This window comes from Tetrao urogallus (assembly GCF_951394365.1).
Source record: "Tetrao urogallus genome assembly, chromosome: 10".
Lineage (NCBI taxonomy): Eukaryota > Metazoa > Chordata > Aves > Galliformes > Phasianidae > Tetrao > Tetrao urogallus.
The window spans coordinates 5411941-5434289 of NC_136823.1; the positions used below are offsets into that span (position 1 = coordinate 5411941).

Here is a 22349-nt window from a genome sequence, read left to right on the forward strand (position 1 = left end):
GCAGATCTGAAGCAGTCCCATTGAAACCAAAGCAGAAACAGGCTTGATGTGCCGCAGTGTTTTGCAGTTTCTTTCAGCTTAGTCCCTCAATAAAGCCTGCTGGTTTTTATTTATGTGCATTAAAACTACTGTGTGTACTGGTGTTTGCCTACACATCTCATGCAGAGCGTATAGATGTTGTTTGATTAGAGATGAGCTATAACAAAACAGTAATAATGTAGATGTTTTCTTATTTTTGTTTTCTGTGGATGCTTTAAACAACCAACTGGGGGAAAAAATGAATATAGTGCATGTGCAACCTGTGTATCATTCAGACTGAAATGTTCAAGTAGAGACCCCTTCTCATTCCAAAGCATCAGTTCCAGTTATTAAAATGATCTTGATGTACTTATTACTTGAAGGAACATGCAACAATCTGTCATTCTATGATGTTTCGATGCTGTACAGTGAGCCATTTTGTTCAGTAACTGAGCGATGCTAATAATCCTCCAACAGTGGATTTTTATGCACTGTAGTGATTAGGCCAGTGATAACAGCTAAGGGTGGAATTTAACTGCTTGTCCTGGACATCTGGTTATAAATTCCTTGAAACAGGGCATGAGCACCCAAACATCAAATAGCTGACAGGTCATTTAAAACAACAATAAAGATACTGGCAGTAAACAAAGGCAGCTGTGCATTTATGCCCTCAAGGGATTAATGACCACATCCCATGAGCATGAAGAAGTCTGGATTGCATTACCAAGGGCTCACTGAATTGTATTAATCCTGGCCAGAACTGGAACATTTAGGATAAATATTGCTTGTTTTCAAGCTTCTGTCCCACTGGAAATAGGAATGACTTGAGGTTTCAGATGTAAGGGCCACTACTAATGCTTTTTTGAGAAGAGATAGGCTCCAGATTTGATGAATAGTCTAGGCTGGTTGTTTAAAAAATAAAATATAAATTCATTTTCTAGCAGAAGTGTTTTGCAAGCCCTTCATTTCCAGATCTCTAGTTATAATCTATGCACAATGTTAATAACAGAAAGAAAGGATATACCACTCTCAAATCTATTTCAGAGGACTTCAAATCACATCATGACAGACTCACGCAACCTTTAGGCGCCTATTCTGATTAATACCTTATGGTACAAACTCTGGCAGCTGTTTTAAAAATGTTGTTTAGATATCCTCATCAAAATAATAGAAATCTAGGTTCTTGGGTTCGTAGCAGTGTGGGAAAGACACAGTGGCAGACATACAAGCTCCCAGCATCCCTTAAGACCACTGCTTACTTTGGTTCTTACGCTAGGCTGCATCAAAGGTTACTTGAGAGTGTATTGTTACTGTTCAGCAAAGGGTTTAGCAACATCTTGACAAATGGCAGAACTTAAATGCCTGCATTCATTTCAAAGGAGATTCTTGTATGCAGCCTTTTAATCAGGTTCAGGTTTGATTCTATGGAAGTGTTTTTTCTAAACTAAACTGCAGGATTCTAGGAAATACTGTTGTGGGGTTTTTTTGTTTGTCTGTCTTGTTCTGGTCCTGGATAACCTGATATTGTCGCTCTAGTTTTATTCACTTGATTGTAAAACTTTCCTGTTGCAAATGGTGCCTACAATATGAGGGCTATAATATAACTGCTGTTAAAACTAGATCATATTTAATGCATCCGCTTTGTGCGTGTTGCACTGCTCATTGCACGCTGTGTTTAGAGATGGAGACAACTGGAGTGCTATTCAATTTATCTTACTCTTCCAGTACACATATGGTAACTTAGCAGAGCCAAACCCAACTGATTTCAAGTTTTGGGATGTGTTATTGTTGCAGCTAACCGTATTTATTTTCTGTACTAGGGCAGAAGTCCACAGGGACTCATGAAGTAAATAACAGGTGTGCCAGCAAGTCACTGTCTGAGACTTCCACCACTGTTGTGGGCAGGATTTACATGACCTATTCATGCTAGCATTAGGGTGAATTCCTTGATCAATCAAAGGGGGAATCTTTGATTAAGTTTTTCTTAAGTCTTTATGCTTAGGAAATTGTAATTGAATTCTGCTATTATTGTTGTTTTAGCTTAAAGCCTAAGATCAAATAAGGTCTCATCTCTTACCTGTTAATCCTACTTTGTATCACCTATGCACAAAATGGTAGCCTTCGCTGTGGAAGGACCAAGGATTCCCCTGTTACAATTCTAAAGCCAGAGTTACTTCTGTGATTATCTGTTCCCTAAACCTGTATTTCAGAGTATTTGTACACATATTCACAGCAAAGCTGTCTGCCCACCATGCTACATGCTAGGCAGACATGAGCTTGTGCGCAGGTTAAATTCTGTGATAAAATATTTACAGAGAGCACTAGAATTATATAACATTAGTGTTGGTCAATTTTCTATTGAAGGCTTATAAAGAAAAATCATTTTGTGCGGGACTGAGTTGAATTTTAGAAGTTACTTGAAGCAGAGGTGGTTTATAAAGTTGATTAAAGACCCAGTTAGCACTGGGATTATTGGCTGCTATTGAACAATAATGGCAATCTAATTTCCATGCTTTCTTGAATAGAAATAAGCCCCAAAATTGGGAGCTTCATAATATAGAATCCAAATTTCATATCACAAACACTGTATTTTTGTGGCTCAGCTTAAGCCACTTGGAGCATAACTAAGTAATGATGTTACATCATCATTTAATATAAGTAACTGAAATCCAGGTGAAATGCACAGCTTTACAAGAATTCTTTTTTTAAATGAATACGAGACTATATATAAGAACTTGAGAACTACCATGCTAGGTTTAGAGTTTCAACACGTCTAGTGTCCTGTCTCTGATAGGGATTTACAGTGGAAGCTTCAAAAAAGAAACACACACACAGAGAAAATTTAGAGCAATGTTTTTCCCACTTCCAATAGTGAGCATTCTGAAATTTCCACAAATCTGATGTGCATATGGACTGCAGTGGTGTTTCAAATGACACATAGAAAACGTATCCTTAGTGATATGTAAAAGCTTATTTAGGTATTTAAACAGCTTCACAGTTCCCCAGAACCATATCATTAATTTTGACCATATTTATTCCTCTCCGTTGGGAAGGACATTGGTTGGTTAAATAGCATGGAGTGCCCTTTCTCTCTGAATGCTGGCTCTCTTTGCACAGTAAGAATGAGCCAAGCATGGGTTAGAGCCTATTACTTTAAGGTACTTTGCAGCAGTAGACACACACAGGACAATAATTCCTGCTGAGCAGACAGACCACTTCTTGCAGTGCAATAAAACCAGGCTGTGCTTATGTACAGTGGATTGGAAGGCTTCAAAGGTCTCACAGAGGACTTAAGAAAAAGATCACATTTACTCTTTTCAAGCTCTGTTTATTTCTGTCATCCCACTGAATTTTAAAGGCTGCATCTCATCAAAGTTTTGCTTGCAGAATAGCCTTTTTTTAATCCCTAAGGGTGGAATTAGTTGATGGGTTTTGACAGTTTCCATTAGGAAAATTGGATTTTGAGCTGTAGTTACAGTGCTGCCCTGTTCAGTGCTCTTCCTGTTATTGAATTCTCATGTCACTACATTATGTCAGAAAAAACATAAGCTGATAAATCTTAACACGTTAATGAGACGCCAGCCTGAAAGGTACTCACTTCTTACTCCTTAAAAACTCCTGCAGCTACCAGCAGGAACTCAGGGCAATTAGCACCTCTCCAAATAATACCTGATGTTCTTGAGATGCCCTAATCCTGTATAAGAAATGCTGAAGTCAAAGCAACAGCATTTTGAGGCAATATATTTATTTCTTCTACAAGACACATAAAAACTTTCAATGTAATGCTAATGCAGATCTCAAACTGCTATTAAATCAATCTCACCTCGTGCGTGGGTTCATTTCATAGTTACATGCTTTTTCTTTTCCTGTGCATATATGGCCAATTGCAAAGTGCTTTGGAGTTCAATTTTAGCATCATATATAAAATCTATTAGAAATGAGTTTTTTAAAGCAATGTCTGCTGTTAGGCATTTGCAATTATCTGTCAGCACAGAACCTGTAACTACTGAAAACATTTCTGAATCATAGAATCCACCTCTGTAATCCAGAGGAAAACTACGGTTCAGTATTTGGAATACTGATGAATTCTCCTTAGAACTCTTCTTAACTATTTTTACTTTTGAAAGTGTTTGAATTTTGAAACTCATGATGTTAGTTACCTAGAATTCAGGACATGCAGTCTTTTTCCAAGGCATTCACTGACAGGAGTAGACGCTAGATTAGATTTTCCTGTATTAATCTAAACAGATAATTTTGGCATGCTCCATACAAAGCTGCATCCTTTCCCATGTATGGCTTGTATTTTGTATCTTCTGTTCTAGCAAGTACACAGTAACTTCTGCAATAGTAGATTTTTGAAATAGCCAGTGTTATAATCCCAGTTCAGAATACCCAAAGGTCCTTGACCACCTTTGCACAGAACAAAGTAGTAAGGTCTATTACACAAACCTACTTTCTCATACTGCTGTTTACAATGGAGTTATTATTCTGGTGATGTGAATTATTTCAGTGGTTGAAAGGAGTTTAATAGTACAGTTTGAGTGGTCTCCATATAATTATTAATAAAAGTCTAATAGTACAGGAGAAGCAGCATTATTTAAAATCACATTAATTGTATTCTTAAGTAGCAGTACTGGTCACAGCTTGGAATGATTAATTCCCTAAAGAATATTCAAGACATAAGTAAATTATGCAGGTGGTCTGAATGTGTTCTTTAATAATTTGTATCATTAATTCTAATTAAGCTTTCTATTCTATGGGACAACTACTTCTGTCTGATTCTCTTCCATTTGTGTAGTCAGGCTGCTTTTATTACCCTTGTAGGGACTCTTAAGGGAGTGAAGATTCTTTTAATGCATTTTTAGAACCTCTTCATTCAATTATTTTTTTTCAATTATATGTTATAATATTGTATATTTCTTATTTCGGGACTACTTGGACTAGAAAGGGGGAAAAGCTCTCTTCCAGGGCTATGGAACACCATTTTTGCTCCCTGATGTTCTCTGGCAACATGTGAGAAACTAATTTAGACATGCATTTTGGGGCAGGTACAGACACTTGAAAATGCACTGTGAATGTGGCGTATCGTAAAGTCCTTTAAATGATCAAATGGAACCATTAATACCACATGCATATGCATGTAATAAGCAGCTAAGATTGAAATGAGGAAATGTGAGTGAAGTAATACCAATATGTCAATGACAGGCAGCTGCAAACAGCATGAAAGTCATGTAAATGTAAATGCTCCAGTACGTATTTTATTTCTGATAAACATACAGTATATTTAAAATTATCTGCTTGCCACCACATCATAAACTATGATGTTAATCATCGGCCCAACATTTATACAAATGATCTTCTTCAGTTATTTGGCTGCATGTAGGAAATATTTGCTATGCCAGCAAGTCAGAAACTCTAAGCCTTGATTTTCAGACTAAATTTTGCTGTATGCATGAATGGATCAAAAGGATCTTTGCAATATTGGTATGGTTGTCTTTCACACAAAAATTGACAACTACATTGAATAGTGTATGCTCGTTTCCAGCTCGGCAGGGGACTTCTGAATTTGAATGGAAATGAATTAAGTAATCTGAACCTGGACAATAGACATCTGTCAAGCTGAGTCTAAGATGTGAAAGCATGACTTGAAGGCAGGGACTTCTGCTGGGTTTTGTCATATTCAATTTTGGTTAGGCTCTTCAGCTACCTAATCCTACATCCTATTCATTATGTCCCATGAGCAGCTGCTTATGAGAAGTGTGCAAGGCATCCTGTGATAGGGTGTTAGGGGAAAGTGAACATAGTGAAATAGAGGGGTTGGAGATTGTTCTTAAAATCTAGCCAATATTTACCACTACAACTTGGAAGTTCTTTGTACTGGAGTAATAGTTTGTCCATTTTAAATTCCAGTAATCTCCAGGTATTGGTCATACTTTGTAGCAACAGTACTTCAAATATATCCTTGAAACCACCTCTCATTTAGTTACACAAAGAATTATAAAGGACACCTGTAAATTTATAGTTCATCTTTTCCATGCTAAAGGTAATTTTAGAAGCATTAAGTTCTGTGGGCAACAGCAGCCTATGTCTGTGCTTATTGTAATCTTACCTTTATAGATGAGAAAAATGATGTGAGAATAATTTCAGTGACTCTTATTATGCTTAGAGCTTGGATGCTCCTGAGTTTGGAGGTACATGAGATAAACCAGAGGTTTATCAGATTCCTCTAGATTAAGATAAGGCACCCTTAATTTTGTCATTTTATGTATATTAAAATTTCAAATATAACACTTCTATATATTTTTCTCAAATAACTACTTACTGTGTTGTATCCTTATTCTTTCCCTGGAAGAATGTGTGTAGACTGACTTGCTTGGTGACTCAGATATTTGCTGCTTCTGGAACGCTTTTCTAAAAATCTGTATTTTATTTACTTTTAAAAATCCATGTAATCTTTCATCAAACTAAGGATCTTGCAGGAAGGAATTCCACACTTCCCTTCACCTGCTGTATAATAACTGCCTTTTTCTGTGTGTTCTGAATGTCCCTCCTGCTTTCACGTGATAACCCACAGTTCTTTTGGAAGAGACTGAACAATTATTCCCTATCCATCTTGATGTCAGTGGAAATTTGATAGACGTTTCTCACAAGTCCCCACAGACTGATATCTACAAGTGGCTAAGAGTTTCCACATCTCTTGTAAATGCGTTTTCTATGGCTTTTCCAGTTTTATTCTATCTGTATTAGATGGAAGAATCCCAATATCTTGTGTCTGACGTAGGTGGCTTGTGAAACTGTGATTGTTTTGTTTTCTTCCCTATTGCTTTCCTAATAAATTTTAATAGTCTTTGATTCCCTCATTGCAAGTCAGCAACTGAACTGACACGCTCCTACAGGGACAAAACCCTAAGATCTCATTCCTGAGCAGTTATAATCAGCTCAGTCATCACTGTATCTGTGAAGCTGGACCTGTTTTTTTCCAGAGTGCCTGTTTTAATTAACACCATGTCACCTGCCATTTTTATCATCCAGTCGCTCAATACCCTAAGATCATTCTGCAGTTCTTCAGTTGACCCTTGTTTTTAACATCATGAATAATTCCAAGTAATTTTTTACTCCCACTTTCTCTAAAAATAAAATAACTATTTTTACTGTTATTTTGCCAGGCGATAGAAAGCACTGTGTTTCTCCAGCTAAAATAAAGACTAAGCAAAAAACATTTTCAGGTACTAATCAAGGCTCCCAATCACAATTAGCATCAAGATAGTGATTCAAATGCACTTTTAGTGAAAACTGCTCTGAGGCAGAACTTCACTGCATTCAATTCCAGAGGTGAATTCACCCTCAACTCTGAACCACAGAGTCTTCCGCGGTGTTTTTAATAAGATACAAACATTTTGACAGGTCGTGTTTGCTAATGTGCTACAGAGCACCTTCTAGCACAGGTTTATCTTTTTAAAGTATAAAACTTATAATGCCTACCATCTAGGAAGTATATTAATGATGTATGCAGTGTGAATTTGCTTAATTGAGGGAGGAAGAAAGGTCATTTAAATTAAGGATATACAATCAGGGCCATGTAAACATGACAGCTGTTTTATAGCACTCACTTCTGACCTAGAACTTTGTATGCTATATTCTGAGCCAGACCAGATTTTTATAGATTCATTTATATAGGGCTTTATATATATACAATATCTATCATTTGTGTAATCATGGCAAAGGAGCATATGTTCCCACAGTCTTGGGAGGATTACTGTCTTTAAAAAAGTGCTTATTTTAAAGTTGGTTAAAACACAAAGCAAACATTAAAAAGCATCAGTTTCCTTAACTTCACCAAAATAATAGAAACCTGAAACTGAATTAGGCTTTCTGCGTCCTGAACTGGAAGATAATTCGTGAAACTGATTTTAAAAGCAATACGGTATGTAGATATCTTTCCATGTTTCAGCAGCTCTCCCACTTCATGTTCATCTTGCCTCTTGTGAACTGTTACATCATCCTCCTTGCAATGCAGAACTTTGGTGAAGTCAGCCATGTTTTGTTATTGAAGTTTTATTTTGAGCCAGCGCTCCGGCCATTTCTGAGATCAATCTCATCTTTGTTACTTTGTTCTTCCCACTAATCCTGTTCCCTCTGACCACAGAATAGGTATCTAAGCCTCACAGTGTATTTTATGCATGCAGGAGCCATACACACTGTGCTTACAGTCAGAAAATGAAGGGGGGTTCATCTTCCCACCAGGGCTGTTCAAACACCGGCCTCTGTCATAATGAAATTGAGGAAACAAACAGCTGAGTGTTGTCTATCTGCTTTGGATGGGCCCCCTTTTTTACCACCCTCCACAGCCTCCTTTTTTGTTTAGTACAAACCATGCACTTTCATCATTCATTCTGACTGTTTGATTTAAGCTTCCATCCCTTGGGTCAAGAAAAGGCTGGCAAAGAAGGAAGGATGAAAGAAGGTGACATTTTGACAGCTCCTTTTTCACGATAATGAGCAAAAGTGCTTTTTCTTCCCCTGCTCCTGCTCTTCATGGCCTTTTCTTTATAGAGCCACATGAAGGGAGAAATTGCCAGTTGAGATCTGCCTTCCATGGACTGACTAGATAAACTGGAGGGATCCATGTGGCTTTTGTGAGCTCTGCCTATACAGTCACTGCTTTGTTCAGGGGCTATTTTCTGTGTTTTCTGTATGTAATCACAGGTAAATGCAGATTAATAGAATTAGACTTGAGTAGGTGGAGCACCAAGGCCCATGGCTCCTTGTATCTTCTCATGATTTGGTTCTAACCAGGCAGAACACTTTGTCGAGTGTTATATGAGTGACCAAAGAAAGTGCTTGACAGGTTCCATAATTGATAGCTAACAAACATGATTTCTGTTGCAGAACATCAAACTTAAAATGACTTTTCTAATCAAAGCATCATGTAGTTGCCCATTGAATAATTCATATACTGTCTAATATTTATCTAAACAGCTTTAAGTTTATGTACTTTATTTAAAATGCATTTGTAACCACTTGGAAACTCAAAATGATAATGAGCAAAAAATAAAAAATCAGACTGTAGCTGAGATGTAATAGAAGGGAGACAGGAGAACACAGCACACAAATGATAGGAAGGACACTACAATAGAGCTTGTTTTTTCGACAAGGGACAAAGTGGCAAGTGCAAGACTTGCAGCCCCAGAATAGAGCAAGTATATAATTCTGCTGTATGGAGATTAATCATAACCGTTCTGACAGGTATCAGCCCTCTGGCTACACTGAAAGGTCTTTGGTTCAAAGGTGGTGCATTCATCCAGGAATATTACCTCAGTGGTGGTAATATTTCACAGCCAGAGGACTTTCCCTATTGCAAAGCCAGGCTGATCACAACCAGGGCTCTGGCAGTACTGGCTCTGAGCTCAGTGGGCACAGTCACTGTCAGAGTGGTCCAGTTATTACCTTGTGCCAGATCTGTCACCAAGTCAAACCACTACAAACAAACACCTCCCTTGTTTTCGCTTTGCTCTGCAGTACAGAGTACCCACTGGAATTGGGCTTTTAGGGGAGAGACCATGTTGTATGGTATCAAAATCACATGAACTAATTGCAGAGAGCTGGTGTTTGAGTGTTTATGCATGCAGCTTTGAGGTGCTGAGAACGTTGTGCTGATGCTGCTCTAGTGCACTCAGCTCTGGAGGAGATGCAGTGGGTGTCAACTCCTTGATGCATCACAAAATATAGGTGTAACTCCAGTTGCACGTGTACTGCTGGACATCCCACCTTTGGATGTTTGCTGACACAAATAACTTGCTGCTCTGCAGTTTTCATGAGCACTAGCTTTGATTGCTCATTTTTCAGCCTTGTGTAATTTTCTGCTAATCAGAGTTCTGATTAGGCACAGAAGCGCCAGCAGTGTGAACGTTCCACGTTCAGAGCTCCGCTTAAACCTGACCAAGTTGTGCTTTCAACTTGGCTGACCTCACCATATGCAGTACCAAATACTTTTACATTACATGAACTAATGCCAAGGACATGAGATGGGGTCAAGTACAGAGAATAGAAGCAGAGCAGATGTGCTCTGTGTACCAGATTTTTCAGTGTTATGAGTAATGTGACATCATGAACCTATACTGAAGCATTATGCTATGAAAAGAAACAAAACACAGGGCCTGACTTTATTCTATGCATCTATTGAAAGGTTTGAGAGCTTTCCAGCATAATCCATTTCCCTATTTTCCCTATTTTCTTGAAATGGATGATGTGTAATGTGATTGCAATTAGCAACTTGAAACTCAGGCGCCCACTCTTGAGAGAACTTTTTTCCACAAAGGTGGAGGGTCTGCAACACAAAGTCAATCAGAGCCTCTGTGCTGTATTTTTTGAGTGGTTTTATGCTATGAAGGCTGAAGTTATTTGTTCCACAGAGGAACAAATCCACATTTTAAAGATGTGCCATGCTCAAGGTTTACATTTGACATTTATTATCCAATCTGTTATTTCATAAAGTATGTTCCCATGTACTGATTGAAATGACATTTGTGAACAGAATTCAGTCATTATTCTGTGATAAAAGGGATCTGCAATAATGAACAAGCTTCATTTCATGCTTCCAGTTTACATGTCTTTGAAGTTGACCCAAAACTTTGTGATCCTCTAAGGACACACATGCACATTTATCAAATTTAGTCAGATTTTCAGGTGGGCATTACTAGAAACTACAAAAACACATTTAAATGTCTTATAAATAAAATCTAATGCTCGGTTCTTAATATTTCTCACAACTTCCATGTTGCTGGAGTTGAGCATATAGATAATTAGACATCTGGAATTGTGGAAATATCTCCTCTTTAGAACAGACTGAATCAATACTTCAAACACCTGATCACCCATCTCTATTTCTTTCCTTCCTCCCCTTGAAAATGCAAGATAGAAATTCTAGTTTGTGTCCTGCTTTTACAGTTTGGGAATGTGAAGCTTTAAAATCAGATATGGAGACTGCTCAATCCAAGTTTTCATGACCGTGTAGGACATTCTTCCCTAGCTCTTTTCTAGTTCAAGGGCAGCAGTTTTGTTTAGGTTGCGTCAGTGGTTACAGTTCTGAATAGCTGAGATACAGACTGCCTGGCAAATCTGGCATGTATGCTGAGTAGATTTCACAAAGAAAAACCTTCAGTCAAGCACTAGAAAGGCAATACTAGTCTAGATTTTAATCACCTACATGGCATGCAGACAAGATGATGATAAAGCTGAAAAAAAATGTGCATGAAAACGAAGGGAAGAGAGTAGCAGAGTAAACATAGCCAATGGTCCAACAGAAATTATGACTACAGTGAGAAGATGGACAAACAGAACATGGCATGCCAGCAAATATTTGCAGTACTGCTAAATAACTGTCTTGTGTCATTGCAAGCTGCTTCTTACAAGTCAGAGGAGTTTGAGTTGTTTTTTCCTCTAGCATTTCCAATTTTCAGGATTCTGTGCTTTTTCCTGGCACATAAATGAAAAAAAAATATTCATTTTTAACTTTTATGTGCAAATCTTCCTTGAACTATTCCATGTGACTTCATATCTCATCAGATCATTGTCATTTTTGGGATGTATTCAAGATGATGCCTTCTCCCCTGCAGGCTATTAACCTTCCATATTCTGAGAATATTTTGGCAGAATGAATCAGTTTGATTTGTTTGAAAACTTAGGTGATCAGTATCTGTTTACAAATTATCTTATATATCCTGAAAGAGAGATGAGGAGCAAAGAATAAATAATTGCTTCTAATTAATGAAGTAATTTTCAGGTTTTATGTAGAAAAAAAAATTACAATTTTTTCCCTTTTGTACCTCCAGTGCAGTACAAGGCTTAAAGAAATGCAGAGTTCTTTGGTTGTTCCTGAGATATCAGCACTGTTTGATTTTCAAAGCAATTTATGTGAATTAACAGCAGAACTGACATGCACTAAAACCACTTGAAATAGGGCTGGCATGTTTGCTTTAGTCCAGCCTCTGGAGAGGCTATGTGGAGTCACTAAGCACTTGATGCTACATGTATGTTTGAGTGCCTGACTATAGTACTGTCAGCAGCCTGGTCCTCTCAGCATCTAGACTCTGGTATTTTCACTTCAGATTTTTGTCAGTCTTTGATGTCTAGGGAGACAGACTTAAAAGACTCAAGTTGAACATGAACAACTACTTTAAGATATAGTATTACTTTGTCTCACTAAACTGAAGAAATGGAACCTGAAGAAAAAGCAAGGTTTTAAACTATGGCTGGCTCCTTAATAAAGCATCTTTCAGGAAGATTTGGAAGATACTTTCAATCTGTAACTGATTTATCTCTTGGTTATGGTCTTGTTAGTCCTACAAGCAGAGGAATGCCCCCAGTGAATCCAACAGGTCTGACCATATAAGCCACAAGAAACACAGTGTGGCCCAGTCAGGCAGAGCTGTGTTAGTGAGACAGGGAAAACTGAAATGCTTAGGCAAACTTCCCTATCTGCAGATGCTCTTTTGCATAAAAGTGGTAGAACATGGCAGGTTTGTGTAAGAAGCAAGATAGAGGCAAACAGGTGACTGCAGGCACCACTAGCAGTCCTTGTAGCTGGATCATGAGGCTCCTAATGAGCTACGACACTCTGTGACAGGAGGCTTCACACTCCTGGCTCACTAATGCATTCTGCTTGGTAACATACAATTGTTCTTTTTGCACAGCTCTCATACACTGATGTTAGTTGGTTTACAGGTCAAGAAAGATGCATAAATCCCAGTCTTGTCAAACTGACAACTCCATTCCCAGAATAACCATGATGCAAGCTTTAGTTTTCTTTGCCTGTATCTGTATGCAGAGGGATCTGATGCATCAGTACTGCAAGCCCAATCATATCAAGCTTAATGCAGTTCTGAGGTCTGTAAGTTGAGCACACCAGCAGTGCACTTGGTGACGTCCTGTCACTGCCCAGCTGGGCCCTCAGACAGAATGCACCCAGGAAGCCCTGTGGCACTCAGTGGCACACCACCCATGTTTGGTAGAGGAGGGGTCAGGCAGCAGTTCATTTAACTGCAGTGCAGTTGAGAACTATTTATGATGTGTGCCTTTCATTTGAATTTTTGTTCTGGCAATAACTGTGGAGGTGACTGTTCCAAGCGATGAGCACAGCCTCCAGCAGGGATTGCATTTTTACAAAATAATGTGAAAGGTGTACATCAGAGAGCAGTTTTAGTTAAGGAGTTACCTTAGTGTGTGAAATTGATGTTTGCATTTTGCTGGCATAATCCCCATCGGATAACACATAGCAGCACCTGGAAAGTTTTGGCAGTAGGAGGCATCTTTTTTCTGGGTGAAGGACTGCAAAAGCCCAGGGTGCATGTCTGGGCAGCCAGCAGAGGGAGAGCAGTGCAGGGCTGTCCCAGAGTTGGTCGGGCGCTGCAGTAATGCCACCTGCACACTCCTTGGCAACAAGTGGGGCAGGAGGGGTTAGAATGATTCACACGATGCACAGAAGTGCAGAGAATGGCTTTAAAAGGCAGCTGTGTGATATTGCAGGTGACAAAGAGATAAAGTTAATTCCTTTGGCTCAGACTGCCTTTTTGTTGCTGTTGACTACAGCAAGGCTGCACACTTCAACATCCCAATTGCTAGGAAGGGCTGTACAACTGGGGCTGCTGGGTGACAGCTCCGGCCCATTCCACAAACGGCTCCTCCTCGCAGCTGCAGAGAAGCCCTGGATCCGGTGAAAGCATGTCCAGCCCAGTGAGCGGTCGGTGCCATAGATGAGCGTCTGCTATTGTGCTCGCAGTGAATGACTCCAAACACAGCAAACAAGGGCAGCCAGATAAGAAGGTGGGTTTAGTGAGGAACCAGGGAAAGCTTTCCCCATGTAATCATCATTGCAGCTCTGAAGAAGGCAGAAAACTGACTACATGTCATATGTCAGAATTAACATGCAAGCTTCCTTATGGATAAACGGACTTGCGTAAGTTTTAATGGTTTTAAAGTAAAGGTTTTGTTATTATTATGGGAAGTAAATATAATTTAAATATATTTAAAAAACAGTTCTTGCATTTAAAATAAACTAATCCTTCCATAGAAAGATGCTATACATTTTCTTCTCTGTACAATTATTTCTCCTATATATAAAAATACATTCCAGTATCCCGTTTTATAAAATCACACATTTTCTTTAAGTTGTTCCTAATGAGAGCAGTGATCTGATTTGATTGTTTAGCTTACGATTCCCCTGTTGCTAGAGACATGCAAATAGCCTAAGGCTCATATGACGGGAACGTCTTAAACTGCTACTGTTAACTTCTTGAAAAACTTTGGAAATTCTGACATTTTTGGCAGACTTCTATTTAATATATAACTTCTCACAGTCTTAGGTAGAAGAAAATATTAGATATAAGCAAAATATCATGAGTTCATATGAAGTCTGAATGTTCTTAGAGATGAGGACTCTATAAAGAAAGCCTGTTTAATGTCTCTGATCTTCATGAGTTCAGCTTCCTGTCATTGTTCTTACTGACTGTCACCATTGTTCCCTGACTGTCACCGCTCTAGTCCAAGGATGTACTTATCAGTTGTGGTTCTATGCAGTCTTTTGTGTAGTCCAACAAGTATACACTCACAGGCTCCATTTAAATTGAGCCATCTGATAAACTCCCAAAATGCACATCAGCTTACAATCAGCAAGTAGCTGATATTGATGACGCCACTCAAGTAGAAAGTTGTCCAGATTCTTTTTATTCAAGGTCTAATTTTCTAAATAAAAGAACAGAATGGCTAACTGTAAAATGTACATTATCATTCAGACTGGACATAACCTACTATTTACACCTTATTTTGTGGATAGGGTTTCCTTCCTAGATCTTTTCTTTATTCAGTTAAGAGAACTGATTCTGTACTGGTTAGGAATATTTCCATATTCCTTTCTTTTTCTTGGATTATTGATTTGGGTCTGTTTGGTCCATCTTGCTATGTTTAGAGATAAGGATAATCAGGGGAGTTAGAGAAAATATCAGGACACTGTCTGCTAAAAGAAAAGAAAAAATTGAACGACTTCTGTTATAGGGATAATCTAAAGTGTAACTATTTAGAAAGATTAACACTAACAACTTCGTTAGAGAGGAAGATGGGGGAGATGATGCTATAGAGGCCTCCATCTTCACGTTTATAAGAGACAGGGAGGAAAAGAAACAAGCCACACTGCATTCCAAGTAAAAAAGATTCCTACTCATTAACACATAGAAATGCTGATGGATAATTAAGTAATTTGGGAGACAGACCATGCATATGGGAAGCATTTTTGGTATTTTATGGCCCCTTTCACTGACCTATGTAATTACTGTCCTGCTGGCTAGCACAGCAACATAAAACTTCTGTGAACATCTCCATTATGAAGTCTGTGTAAATCCAAAATGACCCTTCCTTTTACTTCTTACACTAGGATGAAAAAAAAAAAAAAAGAAGGCTGTTAAATCCTATTATTCCCTCCAATGCTATTAAGGAGAAAAAAATGGTAAATTTTATTAAGTGATCAATTTTTCAGCCATCTACAATGTCGTATAGAAAACAGAGCCAATTTGTATCTGGCAAGAACAATTCATGTCATACCAATCTTATTTCCTTCTCTGACAGGGGAAATGGCTGAATGGAAAACTAGGAGTAGTAGCTAGCATTTTTGTGTGACATTCCTATGATATGCACCATAGGGCTATATCAGAATATATGGGTGGTGTCACCTTGAGCTGGAATAAAATTTATTGTGGGGAAAAAAAAAAGATTTCAAGGAATAGCTGTTGGTGATTTGCACTCAGATTAAAAGAATCAATCAAGCAGAAGTAGCCAGAGCCTGTCCTGGCACCACATTCAGTATGTTCTTTCATGCTTCCAACTTGCAAATATACAACTGACACCAAACTGGGAGGGAATGGCAGCATTCTGGAAGCTGAGTTTCAGTAATAACAAATGACAAGCCTTATACCTAGGAAAATGGAATCAAGTGTACCAGTTCAAAATAGGATTCTGTGAAGACCTGCATAAATATGTAGCCTGCATAATCTCTTAAACTTTCCTGTATACTGATGTAATAAATCACATATTTTTATTACAATACCACATGATAAGACATACAATTTCTTGTGACGTCTTTGTGCTCTAAAATGAATTTAACTCATGCTTTTCAGCAAGGAATTTTCTCAAAATTTACCTTTGAATTGTCTCAGCTGACTCATTAAATTGGTAGGGATTAAACAATAATTAAAGATTAATAGAAATTTCTAACAGTGGAGAAAACAGGGGACTAAAACCTGACACATGCATAGAGGAATACAGTGTGCATCTTAGGGTAAGGAAAGTCTTTGGTCTACTACGTTGGTTTAGGAATCCAGCAACGTGACTGGGAAATTTCAAACCCTGATGCAGCAAACTGTAAAATGACCAACTTGTTTTTAATTCACACAGCCATCAGTTAGCAAATATTTAACAGACCTTGATAGAAACTTTTGTCATGCGATCTACAGACACATGAATCTCTGGGCAGAAAAGGTGATTGTTTATAGGTACTCCAAGTCAGAAAAATATTTAATCACTTGCAGGTACTTAAATGCTTTTAGGGTTTATAATTTCAGGTCATTGTGATTCCAGGACTAACTGATGGCCAGATAATCTAAAATGAAGCTATGGATGCAGGATCTAGGCACCTACAGAGCTTTGAAAACTGGAACCTAAAGAAGAAATCATTTTCTTCTTTACCTTGGAAATATTAAAGTATAAAGAGGAGAGCAGAAGAAACTCATAGACTAGTCTCATTATTGAATATGGTCCTCTCTGAAGGAAACTGGACTTTTCCTGAGCTAAAATAGTGGTCATACAAAGCCAGTTGAGGTAAATTCTCAGGAGACAAATCTGCAGCCTTAATGCTTTCTGTAGTATACTAAATCCCCACTCACTTCTCTCTGCTACTACCCTGCAGCATTAGTTCTTGCCAAACCTAGATCCCGCTCATATGCTTACAAACTTTGTGGCACGTGGACACAGAGAACTGCCCACTGGAGTAGTAACACACTTAAATACCTACCAATTTCAATGAAATTACAATCAACTGTATGGTCTGAGAAACCTGTAGGATATAGCAGCTGTTTCTCCATCTCCACGCTTTGGCCAACTTATTGTCTTTCCCTCAGCATAAGCTTCCTTGCATCTCTACTAAGCTATGCCCAAGGGTTTTGGGTTTCTGCACAACAGAATATAGGTTTCTGTGAGCAAAATTAGTTTCTGACATCTGTACCACACCTGCAAGCAAGTAAATTGAGTGGGAAAAGCTATGATGTCAATGGCTGCATAGGGTAGACAACCACACTGGTGTTAAACTCTATCATCACAGTAAGACAGAGCTCTGCATTGCTTTATTTACTGTTTTTCTAGTTCTTTGGGCATCTCTGTACCACTGTATGGAATATGTGGAACTGCAGCATTCCACATATTGTAGACTGTGACCACAGGCATGGAAGTCATAACCATCATTAAGTGTTAGGCTGTTTATGCCAAGAGCTATATTGCATAGAGATGAAAATGGCTAACATGGATTCAAGACCCATTAAAAGGTCTTGCATGTGGATGCTGCCCTGGTCCTAGGGTCAATAAGCTGCATGGTCAGTCCAGCATCTTTCCTGAACCTTATATTCACTTTAAATTAGCATGCAATTTTAAAATAAATTACTAGAGATGAAAATATCTTACAAAGAAGATATAATTTGGATTTTGTAACTCCCACTATTTGTTTTGATGTAACCCATAGAAGTTCCAGCTCTGCAAGTCCCAGTTTCTTACTTTCCTTAAGTAGTTCATCTCCATCTATTTGATGGTGATTTTTAATGATTCATCGTACTTTGGAGAATTAATTCTGCAGCACAAGAACTCATCTTAAGTCTGTTCTGCTCATGCCAGGGAGAACTTGATAGATTAGAAAGTAGTGTCATCTACCTCAGAAGCAAGGGTTCATTCATCCAGACATTCCTGTAAATGACAGTCATCTGGACATTACGTGACCCAGTGGTGTTTTTAAAATCCTATAGACTTTAAAATAAATGTTTTTATCTTCCGCAAACACAGAGATATTAACATACACAATGCTTATAGACACCGGATAAAATCATTATTTTTAGAATTTCCTTACTTCATAAGGCAGCACAATAGCTATGATGCTACAAATAACTCACTATGAACTCTTCTCACAAGCAAACAGAGGAAGTATCAATTTAGGAAGAGACAAGGAGTTCAGAATAGATAACATATGATAATGCTAGTTTTAGTACTCTTAGTACTAGCATTAGCTTTACTTCAGATCAATAAAAATATAAACATTTCATTCAACAGGTCATTTGAAGCTCAGGCAGAATTACCTGGCTAGCAACAAAAAACCATCCAAGTTTTAACTAACCAGGTTTTATCAGAGATAAAAAGCAACAAAACCAGTGTACCATTAAGTTTGTGACCAACTTTCTTAGTTTTGGAAACATATTTATTTATGCTATCAAAAACTGTTTTCTAGTTAGATGATGTATTTTTTGTTTGAGACTCTCACTGTTTTATAATGTGGTTTTAATGGAAGTGTTTTAACTTCTCCCTTCTTGAACATTCCAGATTCTGCTGTAACTTCATCACTTTTTCACTGACAGAATTTAATGGCCAGAGGTTGGCCTTGTGTATTTTTCTCCAATTCGTGTGACAAGTTGAAAAGCTTTAGTAGTAAGCGGAGCATCAGCAAGCTGATTACAGCTGGTTTTGTATGTGTAACAGCCAGCGGGAAATTACTGAATTTATTCTAGTTAGTGAAGGTGAAAAATCAAGTGTTTTAGAAACAGACTGAAAGACTGTTAAGAATTGCTTTTGAGGTTTTCTTGAGTATGACCATTGAGCGGTACTGCCCTGTGTGTGAGGAGTAACTTCAGCTCTCCACAGATCAGCAGACGTACTTTGGCTTACTTTCTAATGATGTTCTGGGTTCACTTTCAGATTCCTACCTTGCTAAGTAGCTCCTAATTTCCCTCTGCCTGTATTTTAGAAGATGTATTTGAGGATTCATTAAGTTACAAGCAGTGATTTTCAAGTTAAATTGTGTTTACATACTGTGAATATATAGCTACTTTTTTGACAGACTCAAACTTACCTATAGTGCTGCAGTTCAGATTCTAGCTGCTGAATGTAAACTTGCAAACGTGGCACTTCGTTAGCTTTCACTTCTAGCTCCTTCACTTTGCCAAGACTGTTACGGACTGCCTGTCTCGCCTCTTCCACCTTTTTCCTCATTTCTGTTTGTTCCCTCTTCAGGTTACGGTTGCAGTCTTCCAGACTGACTAGTGCTTCCTGAGAGCTCTTCAGCTCTCGTTCTAGTTCTTGATTGAATCTAATTGCTTCTTCGATTTGCCCATCCCTGGAGCTCCGGATGAGTTCTACTTCTTTCAGGACACTCTGAAGGCACTTGGTCTGGGAGTGGTTCTGTGTTAACAGTTTCTTACTCCCTATAAAACAGGTTCCCTCTTCCTTATGGTTAGCGTGGCTTTTCCGCAGTCCTACCTATGTTGAACAGGAGCATAAAACAGGGACAAATTTATGTATTTTGAAACAACTGCCATTTTAATCAAGACCGAAAATGGCTTGATTGGTTTTTGTTTGTTTTCTTCAATAACATATAGGTGATCAGTGAGTAACAAACTGCCTATCTTTGCACAATACAGAGACAAGGAAACAATCTCTGGAAGAAAGATTTAAAATATGTATCTACAAATTTAATTTTTGAATGATGCAAGAGGAAAATTATTTTCTTGCAGCAGTTTCTATGTAGCTTTAATGTCACCACGTTGCTCAAAAGGCAAGTATTCTGGAAAAAAGTTTCTGATTTTTTTTTTTTTTTTTTTTTTTTTTTTTTTTTTTTTTTTTTAAGCTGTGCTCAGCAGAAGCAAACCAAGAGCAGCTAGTGGCTCTGGAGCTCTCTCTCACCTTTGTGCTCCTGATTCCTCCTGGGACCTCTGACTAGTGATTTCATTTGTGTCCCTGTGCATTGCAGGGCAGTTGAACTACATGACCTTTAAAGAAGGTCCCTTCCAGCTCAAATTATTCTACGATTCTATGATTCATGTCTGCCTCTGACTTCCCATTTGAAAACAGTAAAACTGTCCTTTGCCTCTGTACTGGACGCTATGAAGGTGGCCAGCCAGCTAATGCCAAGTGGCAGATATGCAGCAGCATTCCATGGCTGCTGTGATAGTATTAAATCCATCCTGATTTGAGTCACCAGGAATGGGAAACAGCCCTTGAGTGCTCTGTCTATTCTGTGCTATTTCATGCCAGAGTAATTTAACTGCTGTTAAGTATGTGCTCGTTTCACTCAAGCCAGTACAGCAGGAACAGGCCATAACTTCTGGGGCCCTGCACAGGAGCCAGGGGCTGTTCATCAGTCCCCAGCAGAACTGGTTCCAGCCCTGGGCTCTGATGTCCATGCTCTGAAGAAAATACACTTCTAATGTTTCCGAGTTCAAGCATTTATGAACAAGTAACTGCTTATGCAGGTATAAAGCTCCCAAAGCTGCTTCTATGAGTTATAAAACAGCGATGTGTAAATGTTATTGAGCTGGCTGGCTGCTGCGCGACTGGAAAAAGCAGCATTATGCATACAGCTTCGTTAAACCCGTCTGCAATTTTAGCACGACGGTTTGCAGAGCGTCGCCTATGTGTAACGCTGCCACAGCTGTGAGCCTACAGCATTTCTGCCCGAAGAGCCAAGGGGGAGCGCAAACGAAGCTTCGCTCCGAGTCGCCGGGGCGGCAGCAGCCCGGGGCCGCCGCAGGGCTTCGCACCCTCACCTGCAGCGCCAGGCAGCGCGCGTCGCTGCTCTGCAGGGCGGCCCGCATGTCCTCCACCAGCTCCCGCAGGCTGCCGTTCTCCTCCTCCAGCTTGGCGATGCGGTCCTCGGCCCGCTCCAGAGCCACGATCTCCTCGTAGCACTCCGGCGAGCACGGCCCGGCCGCCCGCCGCTCCGCCGCCTCCCCGCCGCGCCGCCCCGAGCCCGGCCCGGCCGCGTCCCGCCGGCGGCGGCGGCGGGGGCTGCGCAGGCGGATCTGCGTCTCGATGTGCTCGCTCTCGCGGCCCAGCGGCAGGCGCGGCACGGCGCTGCCCGCCTTGGTGCTGAAGTAGCCGCACAGCCGCGCGTGGAACTGGCGGAAGGTGAGCTCGGCCGACAGGCCGTCCCACAGCGCCGCGCACTCCTCGGGGTCGGCCGCCGCCTCCGCCGCCTCCTCCAGCCCCAGCACCTGGCACAGCGTGCGGAAGTCCTCCCCGGGGATCCTGCCCTCCCCGGCGCAGTCCAGGTGGTGGAAGATCTCCTGCAGGTACTGGTCCAGCCCGGTGGCCAGCACGACGATCTCGTTCTCCACGCCGCGGTCCAGCCCGTAGTGGTAAGCCAGGGCGCTGACCAGCCACTGCGTGCGCCGGGCCGGCCGCCCGTACGGGTCCCAGCCCTCAGGCGGCTCCATCGCGCCCGCCGACCATCCTGCCCGGCCGCGGCCCCGCCGGCAGCTGCGGCGGCTGCGCCCCGCCCCGCCCCGCCCCGCCCGTGCCCTGGGAGCTCTGAAACTGCTTGCACGTCCCGCCGTTGGATGAGAACAGTGATCCGCTTCCACGGACTGAATAATCGAGAAAAAGCATCTTTTACAAGAAAGTCTCTTAACTGTCCTCTACAAAAGATCCTATTTTTCATCATTTAACTTGGTAGACTGGCAGCATGCAAAGCTGTTTCAATGAAGATCTCCTCCTGGTTTTTATGTTGCAAGACCCAGAGTTCCTCCCAGGGAAGTCAGTGTTCCACAGAATCAGGCTTCCGGTGTCCAAGGGCTGTGTTCTATCCACCGATGATCTTCTGTGTGTTTATGATTCAAAACAGTAGTGTGGCCTTTGATTTTACAGTAATTAGGAATCTAATGTTCAGTTTATGGATTTACTTCTGGTTTTGTTTGTTTGTTTTTGTTCTGGGTATTCTTGTATCTTTAAAGATACAAAGATATTGTCCTCTTGTTGGAATTGATATATGATTAGTAACTCAGGTTTTTGATTGGCGTGAGGAGTGACTGGATGAACTGATAAGTTTTTTCATGTTTAACATATACGTATATATTCATTTTCAGTAGCATAGATACGTATACCTAGAAAGCTTTTTCTTAGTTTGATAACTATTTTATCACTATTTAAGGTCCACCAAATGTTCAGTGCTGGAAAGAAAGAGACAGGAAAGACAGAACGTAAACTGTGAATGCTTTTAGCAGATATTATGTAAATCCACATCTGTTATCCATACACAA

The 22349-nt window shown here is 39.9% G+C and overlaps 1 protein-coding gene across 1 annotated transcript in view; it reads right to left on the reverse strand.

Annotated features, from left to right (window-relative positions):
* EFCC1 (EF-hand and coiled-coil domain containing 1) overlaps nucleotides 1-21527 on the reverse strand; it is a gene marked incomplete at both ends in the record, with an annotated part of 47265 nt that extends 25738 nt beyond the window's left edge. The window contains 2 exons of the mRNA XM_079540491.1: nucleotides 19166-19572; nucleotides 20859-21527. Coding sequence (XP_079396617.1) covers nucleotides 19166-19572; nucleotides 20859-21527 — 1076 coding nt within the window. The remainder of the gene's footprint in view (nucleotides 1-19165; nucleotides 19573-20858) is intronic.
* Nucleotides 21528-22349: the final 822 nt, after the last annotated feature.